The 25118-nt window shown below is 39.1% G+C and overlaps 1 protein-coding gene across 1 annotated transcript in view; it reads right to left on the bottom strand.

The window, feature by feature from the left end:
* Nucleotides 1–2546: 2546 nt before the first annotated feature.
* SECISBP2L (SECIS binding protein 2-like) overlaps nucleotides 2547–25118 on the bottom strand; it is a 69322-nt gene continuing 46750 nt past the window's right edge. The window contains exons 17-18 of the mRNA XM_006831675.1: nucleotides 17165–17384; nucleotides 2547–3345 (exon numbers count right to left, since the gene is read on the bottom strand). Of these exons, the coding sequence (XP_006831738.1) occupies nucleotides 2663–3345; nucleotides 17165–17384 (903 nt within the window). The 3' untranslated portion in view covers nucleotides 2547–2662. The remainder of the gene's footprint in view (nucleotides 3346–17164; nucleotides 17385–25118) is intronic.

Here is a 25118-nt window from a genome sequence, read left to right as displayed (position 1 = left end):
ATTGTAACTAACATACTAATCTACTGAAATAGAAATCTAATGTTAATTATTCCCAGCAAAACAACCCCTACAAACAAGAAAAACAATCACTGTGGTTTTCATTTCTTGTTATGATGAAACTTTACTTTTGTCATTAGATCTCTTTCTAGTTCTCCTAAGAGCCATCCCACTTTATAAAATAACAAAACCCTCACACCACCTTCTTAATTTTCATACCTTCTCCAAAGCCTGTAATTCAATATACACAAATCCCAAAACTTATCTAAAGAAAATAAATTATAAGGACATTATTAATAGTTAAGCATTTACCTCAACATATTAAAATTTCCTTCATTAAATTCTGGTTTGTTCTCTAAAGGTGACCTGCTCCCAACATATAAACACTGTGGTCCCCTGGGTTTGCAGCAGAAGAGCTACTGCAGGTGTGCAGAGCAGTGATCGAACACATAACTCAACATTTCTGCAGTCTAGAGCAAAAAATCAAGTTATTAGTGTTCTGAGGATTTCCTGAACTTCTCTTTTGATACAAATGTCAAAAGCCTAAAATGACAATTCATGTTCCAAAGAGATATAAAATATAAGAACCCTTTGAAAGCCATTTACCTTAAGATCAAGAGTTATCTGAATCACCGACACCCAGTCAAGGAAATTTACACCATAAAAAGTATGAAAAGCTTTTAAATTTTACTTAGTCAGTAGTTCAAAATCTCTATCATTTCTTTAAACCTACTAGCATTTGCAAATGTGTAGACAGTAAGATCTGCCACATATATAACAAAATGACTATTTCAGAGGCTTCATTCCTTACATTTTGCATTTCTAAGAGTGTTGGATCCTGAGTGCCTAACAAGTTTCTAGTGGAGAACCATTTAGGCAGCACAGTCCAAGAGACCCACTAGTAAGGTTGATAAATTAACATATTCTACACAGCAATGCTCTTAAACTTTCACAGTTCTCAAATCTTAAAGCATTAACCAAGAATCTCATCTCTAGTAATTAAATGCCAGATTCATAAAACATCAAAACTAACACAGTAGTCCCAATGAGTTCAGTCAATAGTCTGGCAAAATCTCTGCTTCTTCTGCCTCTGTGAGACAAAGGCCTGCCCCATATAACCAGGACAGGGAAACTACCCCTTCCTCTTCGGTTCTGTGTATGCTTTGAAAGAGTCCTGGTGGCTCTGTGATTAAAGCACTAAGCTGCTAATCCAAGTGAACCAACCAGCTGCTCCGTGGCAGAAAGCTGTGGCAGCCTGCTTCAGTACAGCATTAGAGTCAAAATCGACTCGACAACAGTGGGTTTGGTTTGGGTTATGGAAGCTTGAAAGGGGAAAACTGGACTCTTGGTGTGTATGTGCAGGTGTTAGAGGGAAAACAAAAAAACAATTTGTAATTCTCCCTCCATCACATAAAACTGTAGTCACTAAAGTCCAGCTGGTGGCCAAGAAGCAAATAAAACATTTAGCTCAAGAAGCTTAATTTCTCCCACGCAGGTAAACACAATCCTCAGGAAGGGCAGAGATAAATAGTAGTAATAATACTACCTGCACTTACCTGCATACTCTAAATTATCTAATAGTCCCAGCACAATTAGATCAACTTTCTCCTTTCTTCTAAAACTTTCTAATCCAAACCTTGAATTATCAGAATGCACATATTAAATTGAGTAGAGTTCCTTTGCCTGACCTCCTGTCGGTAACTATGGTGGTGGTTGTGTGACAGGTGCTCAAGGCTAGGCACAAAGTCTACATTAAAGTAAAACTGTCTCACTTGGGACAAGTTTGGAGATTCAGTCGGGTCCAGATCTCAAGTAAAAAGAATCTGGAATCAGACGCATGCAAGATATCATACCAGTACAAAAGGTTTCTGTCTGTACATAAACTATACATAAATTCAGCAGTCATACATCTGGTTATTCACCTGCCAAAATTTGCCTAGTTTTCTGTAAATAAGACTATGTACAAGGGCATTCCTGAGGTAAGTAAGAAGCAAATATGAGACAGAACCTGAAAGATCCTATAATGAATGACTTTTCACGATCACAGACACCTACCACTTTCCACAAATCAGGACAGCTATAATCGATCATAGTGTATACTTCCTTTGCTAGCAAATTTTAGGGATTCTATTTTAGCCAATCCCAGTTTGAATCTATCATAATGATCAGTAATTTCTGAAACAAGCATTTGTGGGCCAAATAAAAGTTGTATCAATTTCTAGTTTTCATAGTTCTCTGATTCTATCTCCTAGTTCTTTTTTATAGAAGCCCAAACAACTTTCTAGTCAGACAGAGATATAGTCTTGAAGTAAACACTGGTACCTGCTCTGATCCTTTGACCCTTGATTGTTTAACTTTCAAAACAAGTCTACGTTTTTAGATTTATTTTCTTTAAAACTTGGCCTGAATTAAAAAAAAAAAAAATCATTATTTCCCATTACAAAATAAACTGAAATGGATCTGAATTTTACACAAAATTCTTATAAAGACAATTAAATGCTAATTAAAAGCTAAGCTACAGAAGTAAAAGACAGCTACAAAAATATTTCTGTTGGGAATTAAATACATATATTAAATACTGAACAGTGCAAAATGTTGAGATGAAGCATAAAAGATAGTAATGGCTGCAACCCTCATACAGTTGGAGAAGACAACATTTCCTGAGTTACAGAGTTTGGGGTGTACAATTCAAATCAGAGTGCTCTTTATTCAGCAAACTGCAGTTGCTGGGGTTTGGCTTCTCACGACTTGCTGGCTGGTCAGTAGTCCAGGCCTCACTGTCCAACCCTGGTTCCAGAGGCTCAGACACCTCTGTTTCCTCTTCTGCACTCTGTTCTGCATTGTCTTCCTCAGAACCATTAAGGGTTTTTCCAAGCTGAAGGGTTTCCATAGTTCTCTGAGTCTCGGAAACCCAAGACTCAATTCTACTGTTGAGCTGTACTTCGACAGATATGGGTTCATGAGTATAGTCTTCCTCCTCTTCCTCCTCATCATCCTCCTCTTCTTCAAGCATGCCAGGTACAAGAGTGCTAGTGGTACTGGTAATGGAGGAATTCAAGAGATCTCGGCAACTGCCATCCAAAGAGCCAGTTTCTGTACTCTGCTGTGAGGCCCATTCCAGGTCATCCGGCTTCACTTCCTCTCTATCGCTTACTGTAGACTTCCCAGGGTTTGGAGCTGAGGTAGTGCTGCCTGCAGTCACTAATGATGGCTGCTTACCAACGGGGATTGTGTCAAATGAAAGTTTACTGGGTTTTTCAGATGTGCTATGCTTACAGGAAGCCTCCCTCTCGTTTTCTGATGTTTCCAGTCCATCTGAAGTTTCCACCATGTTTCTCCAATTTGTTTCTGCAAATAGCAAACAGATTTTTTTAAAGAACAGAACATCAGTTCAGAATCATGCTACTCTTAAAAACCCAAAAATAAAAAAGAGGGAAGAATAAAATGGAAATATGCTGGCATAGCAACTGATTGGGAAAACTAAATTAATTTGTTCTAAAACTACTTTAAAGTGTTATAAAGGGAAGACAATGCTCAAAAGAGTGCTTTCAAGGTAAAGATAGTATTGATAATCAAATGATTTTTAATGACAGGAAGTCAGGTTAGAGCAGAAATTAGAAGATGAAGTACTGCCTTGCCACTCTAGTTTCTTTCTACTTTAGTTTTTTAAATGAAAACAGCTTTCTATTTGTACTGCAGCTGCTATTTGTACTTTATAGGTTTGATTCTCTTATCAAGCTGTAGGAATAATAAGAAAGCACTTAGTGGCCTACTCATGTTAACATATCCAACTTAATTATCACCTAATGACTATATACTGATAGAGCCATATTTTGGGTACCTGGAATTCCTGCAGCTACTTCAAGGATAGAATGGGCCCTCCTCATTCTCACTACAACTTCAGATAGTCAAAATCTATGTCTCCTATATTCTCTTTCTCACTTAATGTTATTACCATTTCCAGAATCTCAAGACAAGAGAAGCCTTGTGGTAATCCTTGGACTTACCTTTCTCCCTCCTTGTATCTCTTTCAGCCCACTGAATTCTTTATTACACTACATGGCTTCTAGATCAAAAATGGCAAATTTTGGCCCCTTCTTCCTATTCCCATCACTACTTAGGCTCAGGCCTTCTTGCTCAACCTCACACTAAATTCTCATTGTTCCCAGTAGTCACACTCTATTTACAACTTCTGCCTGGGTATAAGTGGTTCTATCTGTGTGAGATGTTGTTGTTAGGTGCCGTGGAGTCGATTCCGACTCATAGCAACCCTGTACAGGGTTTCTGAGACTGTAAATCTTTACAGGAGCAGAAAGTCTCATCTTTCTCCCACTGAACAGCTGGTAGTTTCGAACTGCTGACCCTGAGGTTAGCACCCCGATTGGTAACCACTACGCTACCAGAGCTCCTTATCTGTATGAGATAGAACATGTTTTTGTCCTTCATCCTTCAAACTCTTAATCATCCCTGATTGTTGTTTTTGTTGTTACTTGCCATTAAGTAGACTCCAACTCACAGTGACCTTATGTGTAACACGGACCAGTCCCGTATTATCCTTAAAACTGTTGGTGTGTTTGAGTCCATTGTTGCAATCATTGGGCCAATCCACCTTACAGAGGGTTTCCCTTGTTTTCACTGACTTGACTACAAATGCTGTCCTTTTAAGTGAGTTGTCTTTTCTGATGATGATGTAGACAAAATAAACAAGACAAAGGTTCACAATCTTGACTTCTAAGGAGCATTCTGGCTGTACTTCTTTAAAGACAAATTTGTTCTTTCTTCTGGCAGTCCACTGTATTTTCAATATTCTTCAACACCATAATTCAAAACTGCTACAATACTTCCTCAGTCTTTCTGTTATCATGTCCAGCTTTCACATGAAAATGAAGCGAATGAAAAGACCAGGATGGGATCAGGCACCACTCAGTCATCCATGTAGTATTTTGCTTTCTTATACTGGGAGGTCTTTTGTGGCAGATTTTCCCAATGCAAAACACTGCGATTTCCTGGCTACTATTTCCATTTGCAATGATTGTTGATCTAAGCAGAATGAAATCCTTGACAACTTCAATTTCTTTGCCATTTATCATGATGCTATTTTAATTCATTGGGCCAGATGTGAGACTTTCCATTATGTTCATGTGTAATTCAAATGGAAGGTTGCATTCCTTTACCGTCATCATGAAGTGTTCTATGCAAGATTGTGTCATTTGTTTATGGCAAGTTGTTAATTCATATTTTTTCCCAATCCCGAGTCCACAACCTTGAGAACAATCCTTAAATGTCAGTTCTTTGTGAAACCTTTCCTAAGAGAAGTCTTCACTAATTTGGGCTCCCATAGCACATTTTACACATGCACTTCAAAAGCATTTCTGTTTATATTTGCTGTTCTAACCCCTCATCCCTTCCACTACCATTCCAACTCCAGCTCATCTGTGCCGATATGCCTGCCATATTATTCTAAGTACTTAAAAAACAAAAAACAAAACAAAACAAAAAAACACAGACATCTCACTATTTAAAACATAATTTTTAGAAAAAGCCTCATCCTTCCCTTAAAAGAACTATAGCAATGAGTAAAAGGTGCAGGAAAAAGAAAGGAGGTCAATAAAACGAACCAGGCTGAGTACTGGGCAGTTTTCTATCTGTACAAGAGCTGAAAGCAAGATGGGTCCTTCAGAAAAGAAAGGGGGATATACACATAACTGTGAAAGCAAAGACAAGGGACTCTGGGATTAGCCATCGAAAGAACTGTTGAATGATCAAAGAGCCACTGGGGCTTTGTGAACAATACCATTCATATCTGCAAGGAAGCCCCACCTGAGGCTCCCATCTTAATAAAGTGATAGGTGAAGCCTGATCAACAGACAAACACATGAACACGTCTTTCTCTAGAAGACAGGAGAGAACGTGTAAAGGGTGAAAAGATGGGGCTGACGTGCAGGCCATCTGAAACCAGAAGAGAAGACCGCTTTTGAAGCGATTACGAAGGTAGGCTCAAAGATCTCAACAACAACAACAACAAAACCTTGGAAATCCTCTCTGGTTTATACTAGCAGAATGTACTCAATAAAGCGCTACCTTGCTAACTTAACTAATCCCTTCTAGGCTTTTCTTGTTTTGATTATTGGCTCTTTGTGAAGGTACCTTTTTAACTTTAAAATCCTAGTAGGTTCATCAGGGGAAGGGATGGGGGTGGTGGGAGAGAGGATGGGGCAGGGGTGGGGTGTGTGCGTGTCTGTCTGCCTAATTTCAGTTACTGCAGAGGGGAGCTGTACATCTTTAGATGGTGGTACAATGCAATTAAAGCACCTCCAGAGGAAGGAGTGGTAGCAGGGAGTGAGCAGGAAACTCAGGATAGATGAGGTTATCCAGACACTGACGTTGTCCTTTCCTTATAAATGATGACCGAATATCTATTTCTGGGTCTCTCTGGGAATTCATTCAACAGGGAATACACATCATATTGGTTGAAGAATGCAGTTATGAAGTCAGACTTACCAACTAAGAGACATTGGTCAAGTAATTCTCTTTTCCTTCATTTCCTCATCAGTAAAATGAAGTCAAAATTTCTTATAGGATTTTGAGATAATTAAATGATGAAAAATATAAAGTGCTTAGAAAAGTTCATGGCACATGCAATGAAACAATATACGACAGGATGAATGTAAAACTAATGTTCTCCCATGTAAACTATCACGTAATTCACAATAAAACATTAAAAAAAAAAAAAGTTCACGGCGCATACTACTGTTTAAGTGCCAAAGAGTCAGTTCTGACTCATAGCAAACCTGTATAAGGTTTCCGAGGCACGGTTATCAGTCCAGTACTTCTCCTACAGTGCCGTTAACAGGACTCCAAAAACCCAACTTACTGTCATTGTCTTCTTTCCAACTAAGAAAGACCCTATAGGACAGTAGAGCTGTTCCACAGGGTTGCTTAATGTTGTTCTTAAGTGCTGTGGAGTCATTTGTGACTCATACTGACCCTATAAATCTACACAGAAGTTGATCAGAGCAGCCGATGGGTTTGAATCATAGAGCTTTTAATTAAGCCCTTAATCATGGTGCCAACAGAATTCCTTTACTAAGAATGTAGTAAATGAATTATTATTTATCAGCTCAGGTGAAAGGGGAAATATAAGCAGAGAAACCAACATGGTCTACTCGGTGCAATGGTGGTGGTGGTGGTTGTGTGCCATCCAGTTGGTTCTGATTCATAGTGACCCTGTGAAGGGCTTCCGAAGCTGTAATCTTTATGGAAGCAGAAAGCCTCATCTTTCTCTATGGAGTGACTGGAAGATTTGAACTGCTGACCTTGAGGTTAGCAGCCCAGCTCTACACTACACTACAAGATAACAGGACTAAATCATTAATAGGAGTGTTTCTATTCTATTACTGTTTAGTAGTCCTTTCCCCAGCATTAAGGAGCCTTGCTGGGACAGTGGTTAAGCACTCAGCTACTAACCAAAATGTTGGCGGTTCAAACCCACCACCTGCTTTGAAAGGAAAAGATGCTGACACTCTGCTTCAATAAAGATAATCGCCTTGGAAATCCTATGGGGCAGTACTACTCTGTCCTATAAGTCAGAACTCAACACCAATGGCGAATAGGGTTGGTTCTCCAGCTTTGTTTTCTTTAAGCCTAGTAAAAAACACATTTTAGAAATTGTTCAAAAGAGTGTGTTATGTTAAGTGCTATCGAGTTGGCTCTGACCCATAGCGACCCTGTACAGGGGTTCTGAGAAGCAGCTGGTAAGCTTGAACCACTAACCTTACACTCAAACCAACTTTGCAGACATTAAAATATGATTGAGGAAGAGCTGCCTCCTCAAAAGTAGAGTTCACCTTAATGAGGTGAATGAAGTTAAAGCTTTTGGGACCTTCATTTGCTGATGGGTCACAACTCAAAATGAGAAGAAACTGCTGCAAACATCTATTAATAACCAGAATGTGAAATGTACAAAGTATGAATCCAAGAAAATTGGAAGTAGTCAAAAATGACATGGAACGCATAAAAATCGATATCCTAGGTATTGTTGTTGTTGTTGTTGTTGTTAAGTGCCGTCGAGTCGGTTCCGACCCATAGCGACCCTGTACAGGGTTTCCGAGGGTGTAAATCCTTACGGGAGTAGAAAGCCTCATCTTTCTCCCGCGGAGCGGCTGGTAGTTTCGAACCGCTGACCTTAAGGTTCGCAGCCCGATTCGTAACCACTACGCTACCAGAGCTCCAAAAATCTACTATGCCAGAAATGATCAGTTCCAAGAGGAATGGCATTGCATTCATTTCAAGATCTATCTTGACGTACCTTATAGTCTGTGGTAGCATAATATCTATCACGTATAAAGAAAACCAATAAATACAACTATTATTCAAATGTACACACCAACTACTAAAGCAAATGATGAAAAAACAGAAGTGGCACTATAGAATAAGCACTCGACTGCTATTCACAAAGTTGGCAGTTCAAACCTACCAGCTGCTCCTGGAAGCCCTACACAGGGTCACTATGAGTTGGAACTTACTCGAAGGCACTGAACAACAGCACAACAATCAACTCTAAAATTGATCAGACATGCATTCAAAATGCACCAATTATTACTGGAGAATGAAATGTAAAAATTGGAAACAAAAAGGAATAAATATGGCTTGGGTGATGGAAATGACAATGGAGATCCCATGATAAAATTTTGTAACACAAACAACTTAATTATTGTGAATACTTTTCTCAAACATAAATGGAGACTATAAATGTGAACTTCTCCAGATATAATACACATGAATCAAACTGACTGCATCTGTGGGAAGTGATGAGGAAGGAGAAGTCACTATCATCAACCAGAACAAGGCCAGTGGTCAACTGTGGAAGAGACTATTAATTGCTCATATACAAGTTCAGGGTGAAATTGGAAAAAAAAAAAGTAAGTAAGAAATCCATGAAAGCCTAAGTAGGTCCTTGAATACATCCTACCTGAATTTAGAAATTATTTTAATAACAGATTTGTCAGAGTGAAAACCAGTGACCAAAGACCAGAGGGGTTGTATGATGAAATCAAGAACATCACACATGAAGAAAGCAAAAAGGTCATTAAAAATATAAGACCATGATGAATTTAACAGAAATTTATGGATGTAGTAGCTCAAAATACCAACTGAGAGGCAAGGAGTCTTCACATCCAAAATCAATCCTATCCCCTCTATATACAGAGTTGATAGGGATGTGCAACTTAAGACACTGGCTACCTAAAATGGGAGGGGCTACAAAGGCTTAAAAGTTTTCAAGAGGGAGTTTAGTTTAGTTTCAGAGTGTGTGGGGGAAGGTAGAATCCCCACCGAAGAGTTTTCATCTTGTCTAGACGGGTCTGACAAAAGGATTCTTTTGATTCAATAGTGAGTAATTGATATCATGACTAATTGCAACTGCCACATCTGTAAAGGTAGAAGTTTTGTAACAGAAAGAGGGGAGTAGTTAATCGTACAGTTCAGGAACAGAGAATCCTAGGACCATCAAAGGAAAAGAGCATGAGCGGAATGTAGGACCCTATCCAGAGAAGTAGTGACACCAGAGATGGAGGCAGAGATGAGAGCACGGAGAGAGAGAGCAGCTGAGGGCTCTAGACTCATGGAAAGAGAAAGGCTGTGTGCTGTTAGCCAGGTACTGGTGGCCAGAGGGCAGGCTTGCAGAATGTGTCCTTGGTTGTTTAAATGATTATATATTCCTGAGTGTGTGTGTTACATTCCCAAGCCCCACCCCACCAAAACAACAACAAGGAACAGAGGGAATAGAAGCAAATGCTGTTGAATGATGATGCAGAGAGGAGACTGTAATCATTGCAATGAACGATGAGTGTAAAACTTATGTTCACCCATGTAAACTAATCACTCAATTCACAATAAAAACCTAAAAAAAAAAAAGACAGGAAAATTATGAATTTGACCTACACTTATGGATATAATAGCTCAAAATACTAACTGAGAGAGGAGTCTTCACCTCAAGTATCAATCCTATGCCCTCAGTAAACAGGGTTGATAGGGATGGGCAACTTAGACATTGGCTACTTAAAATGAGGGGCATGAAGTGACTGGCTTACAAGATTTCAAGACGGAGTTTAGTTTTAGAGTGTGTGTGGGAAGTTAGAATACCCCATGAATAGTTTTCAACTTGTCTAGATCGGTCTGGTGAAAGGAGATGGAGATAAGATTCTTCCGATTCAATAGTAAATAATTGTTACCATCACTAATTACGACTGTCACAACTGTAGAGCTAGAAGTTTTGTAACAAAAAGGGGGAGTACTTATTCTTACAGTCCAGGAACAGAGGACCCTAGGACTTTAAAGGGAGATGAGCATGAGTGGAATGTGGGACCCTAACCAGAGAAGCAGCAACACCAGATATGGAGGCAGAGATGAGAGCATGGAGAGAGCAGCTGAGGACTCTAGACTCATGGAAAGAGAAAGGCTGTGTGTTGGTGGTCAGGAGGAAGTCTTGCAGAATGTTGTTTAAATTATATATTCCTGAATGTTTTTGTGTACACATCACCCCTCAAAAAAAAAACAAAAACAAAAACAGAGGGAATAGAAGCAAATACTGTTCAATGATGATGCATGGAGGAGATTGTAATCACTGTAATGAAACAATGAGTGTAAAACCAATGTTCTCCCATGTAAACTATCACTCAATTCACAATAAAAACTTTTTAAAGAAAGACAGGAAAAAAAAAAAGACCAAAACAGACGTCAGAAAAGACTCTGAAACGTGCTCTTCAGTGCAATGTAGCTAAAGTGAATGGAAATAAGGAAGTAAAAGAGCTGAACAAAAAATTTCAAAGGGCAGCTCAAGGAAGAAGACAATGTAAAGGATGATAACGAAATGTGCAAAATCTGGAGTTAGAAAACCAAACTAGAGAAAAAATTCATGCTTTGACTTGCAATATTGGAGAGTTCTATTGGATAGGCAGTAGAGTACAAATCACAAGATCAACAGGTGAAGCCTACCAGTCACTCTAAGGGAAAAAGATGAGGCTTTCTTTTCCCTCAAAGATTTACAGCCTTTGAAATCCCTGAGACATACCTGACTCAATGGCACTTAACAAAAACAAATGCGCAAAATATTGAATGGTGCAGGAAGTATCAAAAAGAAGATGGAAGGAATACAGACAGTCACTGTACCAAAAAAGAACTGGTCAGTGTTCAATCATTTCAGGAGGTAGCATATGATCTAGAACCAACGGTATTTTTAAAGAAAGAAGTCCAAGCTGAACTCAAAGCATTAGTGAAACATAAGGCTCCAGGAATTGACAGAGTATCAACTGAAATGATTCAACAAACTGATGCAGTGCTGGACACACTCTCTGTTCTATGTCAAGAAATTTGGAAGGCAGGTACCTGGCCAACTGACTAAATGATGTCCAAGCTGCCCTCAAAGCATTAGTGAAACATAAGGTTCCAGGAATCGACAAAAGTATCAATATTTGTACCAACTCCAAAGAAAGGTGATCCTACAGAATGTGGAAATTATATATAGAGAAATATCATCAATAGCACATACAAGATCATTAAAAAAATGGTTGCAGCAGTTGACAGAGAGCTGTCAGACAGTTAAGCTAGATTGAAAGAGGATGTGGAATGAGGGATACATCACTACAGTCGTCAGATGGATCATGGTTAAAAGCAGAGGATACCAGAAAAATGTCTATCTGTGTTTTATTGACTATGCAAAGGCGTCCAACTGTGTGGATCATAATAAATTATGGATAACACTGTGAAGATTAGGTATTTCAGAACATTCAATTGTGCTCATGATGATCTTGTACATAGACTGAGATGCAGTTGTTCGAACAGAATAAGGGGATACTGAATAGTTTAAAATCAAGAATGGTGTGAGTCAGGGCTGTATAGCCTTTAACCATACTATTCAATCTGTTATTGTTAGATGCCTTCGAGTCAATTCCGACTCATAGCAACGTTATGCACAACAGAACAAAACACTGCCCAGTCCTGCACTAATATCACAGTTACTGTTATGCTTGAGCCCATTTCTGCTGCCACTGTGCCAAACCATTGCCTTGGGAATTTTCCTCTTTTTCACTGACCCTCTACTTTACCAGGCATTCAATCTGCATCCTGAGCATATAATAGGGAAGCTGGACAACCTGCGATATAAAAAATGATACAACCTTGCTTGTTGAAAGTGAAAAGGACTTGAAACACCTGCTGCAGAAGATCAATTCTGCTTCCAGGATAGATTGCAACTCAGTGTAAAGAAAATAAATATCCTCAAAATGGAACTAATAAACATCATGATAAATGGAAAACAGTGAAGTTGTCAAGGATTTCATTTTATTTGGATCCACAGTCAATGTTCATGGAAACAGCAGTCAAGAAATCAAATATACTGCATTCGGCAAATCTGCAAAAGCCTTCTCTACATGGTTAAAGAGCAAAGATGTCAGTTTGAGGACTAAACTGCGCCTAACCCAAGCCTCAGTATTTTCCATCGCCTCATATGCATGTGAAAGCTGGCCAACAAATAAGGAAAACCTGAGAAGAATTGATACACTTGAGTTATGGTGTTGGAGAACGACACTGAAAGTACTATACACTAGTTACACCTGAAGAACTTTGATATGGTTAATAGTCTACAAAAACTACAGCAAGAAAGTGACAATGACCAATGTCATTCCTTTTGTCTCTCATGACTCCATCAAGGAATGGTTGAATTCCTACAACCTAAATTACACAGGAGTACAGTCCCTCAATTGGACTACAATCACAAAGACCGTTGTTGACAACCCTGAGGACTTCTTCGAACAAGGTGGCTGACCTTTCCTGGAGCCTGAGAGTTAGGAAGTGATGCAAAGGAAGGGGATTCAGAATCTGAAATTGAAAACGAGACTTTTAACCCTTCAGAAGATGATTATGAAGAGGATAAAGATTACTCATACAAAGCAGAAAAATCAGACTATTCTAAGGAGTCACTGGGCAGTGAAGAAGAGAGTGGAAAAGATTGGGATGAGCTGGAGGAAGGAGCCTGAAAATCACACATTGAAAGTCATTATGAGGAAGAACATAGTCCAGTTATGAGTCTGAAGATGAAGGCATCTGTACACAGTTCAGGCCTGGGGCTCTAACCATAGCTCAAAACATAGCTCTGCACCACCCAAGAAAGAGGAAGTAACTTCTGAACTTTGGTCCTGAGCTCCATTCTACCTCCAGCCAGCCCCTGAAGTTGTTACATGACACAGAAACTGTATTTTTTCCTTTTGTTTTCTTTTGGAGTTTTGCCAACGGCCCCATCCAGATGGCAAGGGAGGAGGTGTTTTTGAGAAGGGCAGAGACTTCCACTGTTAATAGATCTTGCTTCATTCCTCAGTCTTCCCGTCACCTTCTGCCAGGACATCAGTGCTTCTGACTTATTCTTGGGTATCTTATTCTTATTCTTGGGTGTCTCAGCTATTATTTCCAAGACATTGGTCCAAGGTGACCCTTAACTGCCTGTACCATGGTTCTAGACCAGCAGATTCAATCCTTCCTCCTTCCTTACTGCTATGACCTTCCTCACATCTAAGTTTCATCTTTGCAATACTCAAGAAAAGGCTCTAGGAATTTGCTAATGGTTTTGATCATTCAAACAACCCGGGCTACTGAGGCAGATAGGGCTGGTACTTCCACCTGAGTTTGCCTCTTTCTTGACTCATTCAGATTCTGAGGTATTTCTGCTGCCTTCAAAGACATAAAAAGCAATGATACTCCCTGACCCAGTTTCATCATCTACAAATTCACACAGGAACCCCCCTAAACCCATAAACTCAAATGGCAAAAACATCCAAAGGAAGGATACAGTTTCTGTTGTTGTTGTTAAGTGCTGTCTAGTTGGTTCCGACTCATAGCAACCTTGTATATGATTTCTGAGGATCAGCTAGTGGGTCAGAACTGCTGACCTTGTGTCTCATGGTATAGTGCTGATCCTATAGCACCACACCAGGATTTCAGTTTCTATGTCATGTAAATTTTAGGGGCTGGCTGGAGCAAGAATGGAGCTCAGGATCAAACTTCAGAAGTTACTTTCTCTTTTCTTGAGTGGTGCAGAGCTGTATCTTGAAGCACAGTTAGGACCAATGGCAGAAAACAAAATTTCCCTGTTGGATTTTCTGGCATGTTATCTGAGGAAGAATGGTTGTGCCTAATATATTGCTTCCAGTGAAATAGAGAGGTGGCTCAAAGTTAACATTGAGCTCTGAAGGTGCAAGTCAAGCCTTGGACCCACAATACCCTGATGAGAAGAGAGACCAGGAAGAAAGGCCCCATCTCCAACAAAGCCTCTCCTCACTGCTGCCCTTTCACTTGCCTAGCACTGTCCTGTATTTATCAGTTTCTGTTGGGCAACTTTTTTAAGTATTTGAGGGAATTAATCTTGCCATCTTCCCCCTTATGATTTGGTCCCACTGCAGTTCTTTCTGTGTACTATGACTTTAAGGGGGGGGGGGGGTGGCGGTGGCTGGATTTTGTTTGTTTGTTGTTTGTTTTCTCCTTAGCAGTAGGACGTAATCTGTTTTTGTTGTTTTTTTTTTCTGTTGTTAAAAAGTGCCATGGACTGCTAAATGAACAAGCAACACTGTGTTGGAAGAAGTACATTAAGACTGCTCCCTGAAAGTGAAGATGGTCAAATATTGCCTCACATAGTTTATACATGCTGTCAGGAGGTACCAGTACCTGGAGGACATCATGCTTGGGAACCTGGAAGATCATCAAAAAAACAGAAGCCCCTCCAAGAAAATGGACTAACACAGTGGCTTCAACGAGAGGCTCAAGCATTAACAATTGTGAGGAATGGCTCAGAACCATGCAGTGTTTCTTTCTGTTGTGTACAGGTTCCCTATGAGTTGTTCACAATTCAACGTCACCTAACAAAAATAGAACTCTCAGTTCAAGACAATGAATTTAAAATAGTTCTTAGTCTATTACAACCACTTTGTTCCACTTTTACCCAATACCATCTTCTCCATGTCTGCCCTATGATTAGTTCTGGCCAGTGAAACAAAAGGGAAGTCTTCTGAAAGCCTTTTCTTTCACTGCCTGAACCTTCTGATTTTGATTATAGTTGTGATGCCCAAAGCCGCAGCACTCACAGACTGAAAACGGTAAAGAGAAAGGAAAGAGTAAGACCCTTAGTGGAGTCCTGGTGTGGCACTACAGGTTCATGCGTTGGACAGCAAAGTCGTTTAAACCACAAGGTCAGTGGTTCAAACTCAGCAGCTTCTCCTCGGAAACCCTATACAGAGTCGCTGTGTGTTGAAGCCGACTCAACAGCACTTAACAACAAGATCTTGTACCAACCATGTACTGTTTACTTCTAGATTCCATATGAAAACAATTACATATCCTAGTTTCTTAGGCTACAGTTAGTGGCTTCCCATTTCTAACTCAATGTACCTAATATAATAGAATAATTGAGTTTTGTTGCCAATGTTACTTATAATTATTTCCACTCATTCTACTGACATTCTGATAAGTCAGCTCACCAGGCCAGAATCTAAGGTTCTGTCCAGTTCTCTTTAAGATTTGACCACTGGTTCACAGAATTTCAGTTCTGAATGAAATTTGACAGGTAAACCAAGACCAACCCTCTCCATTTTACTATAAAGAAATCTGAGCCCCATTAGTAAGTCAACCATGCCTAATTTCTCCAGAGTGTAAAAAAGCTGTCAATCTTTTAATACTTTAAATCTAGTGCTTCTATAAGACATTTAAATTGTTGAGGTTTTTTTTATGTAACACTTTTATATCTACCCTCAAGGAGCTCTGGAAGCATAGTGGTTACGAATCAGGTTGCTAACCTCAAGGTCAGCTGTTTGAAACCACCAGCTGTTCACAGGAGAAAGATGAGGCTTTCTGCTCCTGTAAAGATTTACAGCTTAAACAGAACCACCGCCACCTCCCACCACTTTAGCGACCCTATACAGGATTTCCAAGGAGCGACTGGTGAGCTTGAACTGCCAACCTTCCAGTTCAAATGGCTTTGCAGTCTGGCGCATTAACCCACAGCACCACATCAGGACTCCGTAACTAAACTACATACCAGCAAAAGAAAGAACCTCTAAGCCAGTACCACCTACCCATCACCCCCAATGAGATGGAATGGCAAAGTGGCAGGATCAGTGGGTTCAAGTGTAACAACAACTGTGAGTTTGTTGCAGGACCACGCAGTGTTTTGTTCTGTTGTGCAAAAGGTCACTATGAGTTGGAACCAATTCAGTACACCTAACAACAACAGACTTGTTGTTAAATGCCATCAAGTCGGTTCTGACTCATAGCAACCTTGTATATGGTTTCAGAGGAGTGACTGGTGAGCTTGAACTGCCAACCCTGCAGTTCACACCGACCCTGCAAGTGCATTAACCTACAGCGCAAAAAAGGAAAGAAAATGATGGACTCAGTTTTCTAAATTTGAGATGGCAACAAGCTACTTGTTAAGATCTCAGATACATTAAAAGCAGAAAAGGAAAGGAAATAACAAGAGACCAAGATGAGGGAGGAAAAAAAGAATAAGGGAAATAAATCAGAAACTCAATCAAGAAAGGAAACTTAGCAGTTCAAAGCATTATAGAAAAAAACAAAAAACAAATGAACTGTATATACATGAAGGGGTTAAAAAAGTTTTTGGAAAAAATGGGTTGTCTATGAATTTCTGAAGCCACCCCATAGGGTGAAGTAAATAATGCTATTTTAAACATTGTAAAAAGTATTTCTTATATACTTCCTTCGACCACAATCACATTTAACTAAAAATAAATGTTACATGTACAGATTTTACAAACTTAGACTGAACCGTATTTGAGACATTATTTTACTTAGTAAAAACAAAATTTTAATAACTGAGTATAAAATATTAGAATAAAATTACACCGCCATAGTGGGTGCTCGCTAAGGTCACAGGTATGGTGCACCTGCTTCTAACTCTCCTTGGGATTTTTTTTTTTTTTTTTAATGTTTTGAAAATGTGAGCAAATTCCATGGTCTCAGACAAAGACTCAGCCCCAAATAGTGTCATAATTTCCCATATCATTTTTTTTTAAAACAAAATTTGATAATGATGAACCAAGGTAAAAACAAAATGATTTTCTAGGGGAAAAAACGAAGTCATTTAAAATGGTATGTAACAGCTTACCATATTCCTTTTCATTTACTTCAGAGATGGGTTCAGAAATAACACTGCAGAAAGAAATCGCACTTGCTGCAGAGGGATTCCGAGAATGCCCCATGTGGTGGGGTACCTTTTTCACATTTTTTAAGGCTTCCTCAGCCTGCTCTTGCTCCATTGCTGCAACCATATCTTTATATGCTTTCCTGGCTTCTTCAGTAAGTTCTACTAACTTATTAAACAGGCTCTAAAAATAACCAACAAGAGATTCCAGTTAGTCTATTTTATTAGTCTTTAACTGACAATATACCCACTATTCCAGGGACAAGTACATTTCTAACCAGCACAAAACACAAATGGTATTCAAACCACAGAACCTTATCAAATACCTTGTAACATATATTTTTATTTAATTCTCAGAAGCCTAAGGAAATTTCTTGAATCCCTTTAGTCACTAAATATGCTTTTGAAAAGTTCTTATAGATTTTATTAATTCAATAAATACACCCTCTATGTAATGTTTGGCACTACAGAGAGTACAAAGATGCCTGGAACACCAACTCTTATCGAAAGACAGCTGAAAGGCAAAAACAAGAGAAAGCTATTCATTCGGCACAACACCATAAATGCCTTGAAAAAACAAAATGTGTTTTGAATGAGACATCAAATCTATCTGCTGAGCATCAGTGAGTTCATGAAAGAAGAGGGCAACTAATATGGCCTTGAAAAACAAGTACAATTTTAAGAGTTGGAGAAAGTGCATACTTATCTAAGTAGGGCAAATCAATGAACTGAAGGCAACGTGATATGAAAATAAAAGGCTTGTTCCAAGAGCAGTACAGAATCTTGCTACAATGAAATATAAGGAAAAGAGTATGCAGGAAAATGTCCTTGAATGTAAGAAAAGATGCTAATATCCAAAAAAATTAAAGTTCGGTATAATTTTCATTTGTTAGAACTTAACAACCAAAGTCAGTAATGGTATAGGTAACTGGTGTCTTCACAATGATTAAAATATGACACAATTACTTTTAGTGGTTCTTATGTCATATTTTAGCAATCTTCTATTCATATTAACATCTTCATTTATATTCACAATACAAAACACCCACACATTTTGGAGAGTTGCTTAGTTGAATTTGACTTACAGCGACCCCGAGACAGAACAGAACTGCCTCATAGGGTTTTCTCGACCGCGTATGTGCACTCTTTTGTTTTTCCTTGTTTTTATTATTTGAAGTATAAAATAAACAAAATTTCATAAATGTTGAGTGTGTAGTTCAGTGACTTATTTACAAACGAACACATGTAAATAGCATTGAAACCAAGAGCAATACATGATTGCTCTGAAAGAACATGACCCTTTCACCCTACCTCCATCAAGGATTAACAAGAGTCCTAGGTGTTAATACAACAGATTTGGGATGTGATGGCTCTATAGGATGAGCACTAAATGCAAACTAAAAGACTGACAATTAGAACCCACCAGCCACTTCATGAGAGGAGGATGTGGATTCCTGATCCAGTAAAGATTTACTGCCTCGGAAACCTTACACAGGGCCACTATGAGTTGGAACCAACTCGACGGCACTTAACAGCAACAAACCCAACCGAATGCTCACTTGACTGTAATCCTTACAGGGTGGAATGCCAGGTCTTTCTCCTGCACAGCTGAGGGCCAGATTTGAACCACCAGTCCTTCAGTTAGCAGAAGCACTTAATTGTTATATCACCAGCTGGTAAAAATAAGGTATGTCCACATATACACATATTTTTATTATTTTAGACAATGGGAGAAAAAGCACAGCATAATGTTTTAACAAGGCCTTGTCATTAGTGCATAAACTTAAATGTTTTTGGAAGTATCTAGAAGAAAAAACCTAAGTGGCATGCCCATACCCACATTTACAGTTATGTGTACCTACAAATACTTCTCTTTTCTTACACACACACATACCTGAATCTACCCACACCATGCCCACTCCTACATGCTCATACACTTGTTTTTTTCTTTGGTTGTACTGTGCTTACTACATCCACATTTGGTGCCATTTTTCCCATCACCAAAAAAACAAGACTCTAAAATCTAAAGTGTACTTTCCTCTCCCTCCTCCTCTACCTCATAATCACCAACGAACATTGGTATCTCTCTGTGGCGCTGTAGGATCAGCACTGAATTGGGAATTACAAGGTCATCAATTCAAACCCACCAGCTGCTCCACAGAAATCCTATACAGAGTCCTTTTGAGTTGGGAACTGACTCAATGGCACTTAACAAAAGGGCAAGTATTATATGATTCCTCTTTTATAAAAACTGTTGGTGGTGTTGTTGCTGTTAAGTGCTGTCAAGACGGTTCCAACTCATAGTGACCCTTGTGTAGGTTTCCAAGAAACGGCTAGTGAGTTTGAACTGCCAACCTTGCAGTTTAAACTCTTTCGGTCCAGTGCTTACCCTACAGCACCAAACCAAGACTTTTATAAGACGACAGTACAATTTCAACATATGGGCAAGTTTTTCCATTTCAGAAAAGAATGCTGTTGGAATCTGTTATCATGATTACACTTATCTGTAGAATCACTTTAGGTTTACCAGTCCCTGCAACCACAAGGGCAGAAGCCTCCAAACTGATATCCAATCCATGGACTTGGGACTCCTCAGCCTCCACAACCATGTTAGCCCCTTTCTTGGCAGTTCTTGAGGTCTGAGATCTACCAGTGAATCATGCAACTCAAAGACAGGAGGGAGAGTACTGAAGGGATGAGTAGGTGAGTTTCGAAGCAACAGTTTGGAAAAATTAGACATCTGGGACATCTTTAACTTCAGCATCATAGGAATCAGCTTTGTGCTGATCCTTCCAAAAGAAAACACTCATGCACTTTTCTCTTTCTTGTCTTATTGCTTTATCTGGATTTTCAGCACAATATTGACTAAGGGTGGTGATAATGGACATCCTTGTCTCATTCCCATTCTTGGCCTTTCTCTGTCAAATATAATGCTGGCTACTTGTTTTTGCATATATGCTCTTTATGATGATAACTTTCCCTTCTACTCCTATTTTGCTGACAGTTTTTATCAGGAAAGTGTGTTGAATTTTATCCAATTCCTTTTCTGAATGGATTGATATGATCATATAGTTCTTTCCCTTAGTTTATTTGCATGGTAGATTATATTGGTTGATTTCTAATCTTGAACCATGCTTGTACTCCTGATATGATCCGACTTGATTGTGGTCATGGTGTATTCTTGTTTTGACATATTGCTTTCAGTCTGCTGGCTAGAATTTTACTTAAAAGTTTTGCATCTTCATTCATGAGGGATATTGGTCTGTAATTTTCTTTCTTTTTTCCTTTTTATTTTGAAGCTAGGTAAAGGTTTACTGACATCAGTTTTTCATTAAACACCCCATACACATTTTGTGTCATCTCAATGATTGCAATCCTCACAATGAAACATCAATCATCCCATTGCTCTGTTTCCATTCCTTTTAACCCTTCTGAACAACTTTGTCATTGGGCAAATCTGCCCTTTGATCTCAAATGGTTGGTCATACTAAGGAGTGTGAAGTTTCCTAATGTTAAGGTTCCCCTTAACCTATTGTTTTGGCTGAAATTGAGGTATGGGCATGAATTCATGAGGAAGGACCAGTCTTGGGAATTCCATCAGTCTCCATCCAACCAGAATGCCTGATCTTTAAGAATTTTTTTTCTTCCATGTTTTCCTCCAGTTCTACCTATTATCTTCTAACCAGAGCAATTGGTTGTGGTAGCTGGGCTTCATCTATTTCTTCTGGTCTTAGGGTCATGGAAACTTATGTTTGTGTGGTCCATTAGTCCACTGAACTAATTGTTTCTATGTATCTTCGTTTTCCATTACTTTTCTTTGCTTTCAACAGGGAAACCTGTTTTAACTTTCTTGTTGGGGGGATAAACTTTGCCTAGACCTAGTTTAGGTATCAGCTATATTGGCTTCATGGAAAAACGCCAGAAGTGTTCCTTCCTCTTCTGTGGTTTGGAAGTGACTGTGGAAGACTGTAGTCATCTCTTCTCTACATGTTTGGTAGAATTCTCCAGGGTAGCTATCTGGTCCTGGGCATTTTTGCGGGCAGTTTTGTATATGACAACTGTAATTTTTTGTAGTGAGTCTGCTTAAATTTTCTACATCTTTGTTAGTCTTCACACTTATTACATTTCTAGGAATTTATCCTTCCCATTACGTTTTCGTATTTGTTGGAGCAGTTTCACACAGTAACACAATAATCAGGTATGACCTTTTTATCTGTTGGATCAGTCTGATGCTACCAACTTCACTTCTGAATTTGGTTATTTGCCTCTTTTTTTTTCCTCTTATTAATCTCGCTAATAGTTTGTCTATTTTATTGTTAGTTTCAGAAAGTCAGCTTCTGGTTTTGTTCATTCTTTCTATAGTTTTTTATTGTGTATTTACTTCTGTCCAGATCTTTATTATTTCTTTTTCCCTCATACTTCTTGGCTTTGTCAGCTCATCCTATTGGCTCAATTGTCAGTTTAAGTTAATAATTTTGGGTCAGTTTGTTATTGCAGGCATTTATTGGCATGAATTTCCCTGTGTACTGCTTTTGCTCTATCGCAAAAGTTCTGATATGTTTTTGTTAGTCTTTCGATTCTAGAAATTTTATATCACATTTGATTTCTTCTATGACTCAATCATTTTTTTAGTTGTTGTGGTTGTTTATTTAAGTGCTTTTCAGTCGGTTCCAACTCATAGTGTTTCCAAGGAGCGGCTGTGAGCTTGAACCGCCAATGTTTCAATTTAAATTGACCTTGCAGTCCAGCACATTAACCCACAGCGCGACACCAGGACTCCAGGATTTTTCAGTAGTATGTGCGTATATATGTATGTGTGTATATACGCACATACACACATACAGTGTTGCTCCCCTGGTCCCCTTAATTTTCGCTGTTGTTGATTTCTACCATCATTCTGTTATAGCCAAAGAACAAAAATAAATTTGTATAATTTCAATCTTTTAAAAATTTGTCGACACATTACTGTCTACTCTAAAATGATCCATATGAGATGGAAAAGAATGCGTGTTGTTCTGATGCTGGGTGGATTGTCCGACATGTCTGTAAAACCCAAGTAGTGTGTGGTTGTATTTAAATTCTCAATCACCTCAGTAGTCTTTTCTGAAGGTGTCCGACTAACTGAACGTGGTGTGCTCATGTGCACAGAGTTCATGATTGATCTATCTAGTTCTTCTTTCATATTCATCAGCATTTGTTTCATGTATTTTGTGGCACTGCTTTTAGGTGCATATGAAGGAGGTACAAAAACCATGTGGGAGCCATGACTGACTTCCTCTCGCTGCACAAGAGAATCACACTCAAAATCAGCCCAAGGCTGATTCCTATGAAGTGGGGGGTGGGGGAAAGGGGAGGGTGTCAGACATGCCTCTACCCTACAACTTTCTTTACCTTATTATGACACCAACCATCCCTCCCACAGCACTCTCTGCTTCACATCCAGGTTCAATAATCCATTGCAGTGGCCACAGAGATCTCATAACAATACTCACAATTATGGGATTAGGGAAGTGAACAGGGTACAGTTCAGAAACAACTCAGTATGTAGCAGTTCTTGTCAGGAATGCTCCCATCTGCCATACTACAAGCACTCCTCACTCTAGGCCAGAGGCACTCAGCTTTACTCCATCCATGGGCCTAGATGCCGACAGCTGCTTCGTGTCGCCACCACTGCCACCACCGCTTTTATATGTAGGGATTTCACACTCCATTCATGCTCTTCTTTCTTGATGCTCCTGGGACCGTCCAGTCCTACATCTGAGATGGCTCCTTTTAAACCTAGTAGAATGGCAAAACTAACCAAATCCCATGCTTAGAGTTCTGTACACCTTATTTGCAGTTTAAACCCACCAGCTACTCCTCAGAAACCCTATACAGGGTCGCTATGAGTTGCAATCAACACAATGGCACACAATAACATCCAATCACTTCGTTGGTGAGAATTTAGACGATGTCAGATAGAAAAGTCATATCAAGTAAATCTAAGGTACCATGCTGTTGTTGTTAAGTGTCGTCGAATCAGTTCCGACCCATAGCAACCGTGAACAGGGTTTGCCGAGGCTGTAAATCTTTATGGGAGCAGAAAGCCTCATCTTTCTCCTATGGAGCAGCTGGTAGTTTCAAACTGCTGACCTTGCAGTTTGCAGCCCAATTCATAACCACTACGCTACCATAGGATGCTTCAAAAAAAGTTTTATGGAAAAACAAAAGGTAATGTGATTTTTCCATAAACTTTCTGAAGCCTCCTCATATTCATAACTGTTATGTCTTCTTACTGGATAGACCCTGCACTATCATATAATGTCCTTTGTTTTGTTTTTTTTCTGGCATCATTAAGGCATGCCTACTCTTTTGTTTACAGTTTATACAGAATATTTTTCTCCATCTTCCTTTTGTATGAGGTGCTTAGACCATCTACATGTAAGGTTATTACTGAAAATAAAGTGACTACCTCATTCATTTTGCTATTTGTTTTTAAGTGTGTCTTTTTTATTATTAATTTGTTTTCAACTGTACTTGACAAATCTTTTGGATTTCCTTCTGTTCTTCTAAATGTTTTTCTCAGTGATTTACCAGTAACACTGTATAATAAGCACTGGACTGCTAGCTGCAAGGTCAATAGTTCAAACTCACAAGCCACTCCCCATAGGGAAAAGATGAGGCTTTCTATTCCCATAATGATTAACAGTCTTGAAAAACTTCTATAAGATCACTCTGTCGTTTGTTGTACTTGCTGGGCTCTGTGCCGCTGTGATACTGGAAGCAATGGGCTCCCAACAGCAAAGTTGGTGGTTCCAGTCACACCTCGGAAACCCTATACATGGATGCTAAGACTAGGAACAAACTCAACAGCACTTAACAACAGGTTCACCCACAGTAAACAGGTTTCAGCAGAACTTACAGACTAAGATAGACTAAGAAGAAGGAGAGGCAGGCAATCCTGAATGCTTAGCTGCTGAAAATCTTATGAACACCAGCAGAACATTTTGCGATATAGTGTCAGAAGATGAACTCCACATTGGAAGGCACTCAAAATATGATTGCTGAAGAGCTGCCTTTCAAAGTAGAGTTGACCATAATGACATTAATGGAATAAAGCTTTGGGACCTTCATTTGCTTATGGACACAACTCATGATGAAAAGAAATAGCTGCAAACATCTATTATCAGAGCATATATTGTAAGATGTATGAATATAGGAAAGTTGAAAGTTGACAAAAATGAAATGAAATGCATCAACATCAATATACTAGGCACAGTCAGCTGAAGTGGACTGGCATTGGCCATTCTGAATAAGACAACCATATGGTTTATTAAAGGAGCTCTGGTAGCACAATGGTTACAAAAGTTGGGCTGCTAATCTCAAGGTTAGCAGTTCAAAACTACTAGTTGGTCCGCAGAAGAAAGATACAGCTATCTGGTCCTGTAAAGATTTACAGCCTCAGAAACCCTACGCAGGGTGACTATGAGTCAGAACGGACACCACGGCGCATCACCAGCACAACCATGGTTTATTATGCCAAGAACATCAAACTGAAGAGGAACAGCATTCACATTCATTGTCAAAAAGAACACTTCAAGATACTGCAGTACAATGATATTTGTGATAGGATCATATCTATATGGCTTAGAAAGAAGATCAGTTAATACCACTACTATTCAAGCTTATGCACCAACCATTAAAGTCAGTAATGAAGAAAACGGAAGAATTACAACTTATTCAGCCTGAAACTGATTCAACATGCAATCAAAATGCACCGGTTAATTACCAGAGATTGGAATGTAAAAGTCATAAACAAAGAGGAAGAACAAGTAGTTTTCAAAATATGGCCTTGATGAAAGAAAATATGCTAGATATCACATGACAAAATTTTGCAAGAACATTTACTTATCCATTGTTTACCGTATTTGGAATACAA

The sequence above is a fragment of the Chrysochloris asiatica genome, unplaced genomic scaffold (assembly GCF_000296735.1).
Source record: "Chrysochloris asiatica unplaced genomic scaffold, ChrAsi1.0 scaffold00004, whole genome shotgun sequence".
NCBI lineage: Eukaryota > Metazoa > Chordata > Mammalia > Afrosoricida > Chrysochloridae > Chrysochloris > Chrysochloris asiatica.
This window is presented reverse-complemented; position numbering and strand designations above follow the sequence as displayed.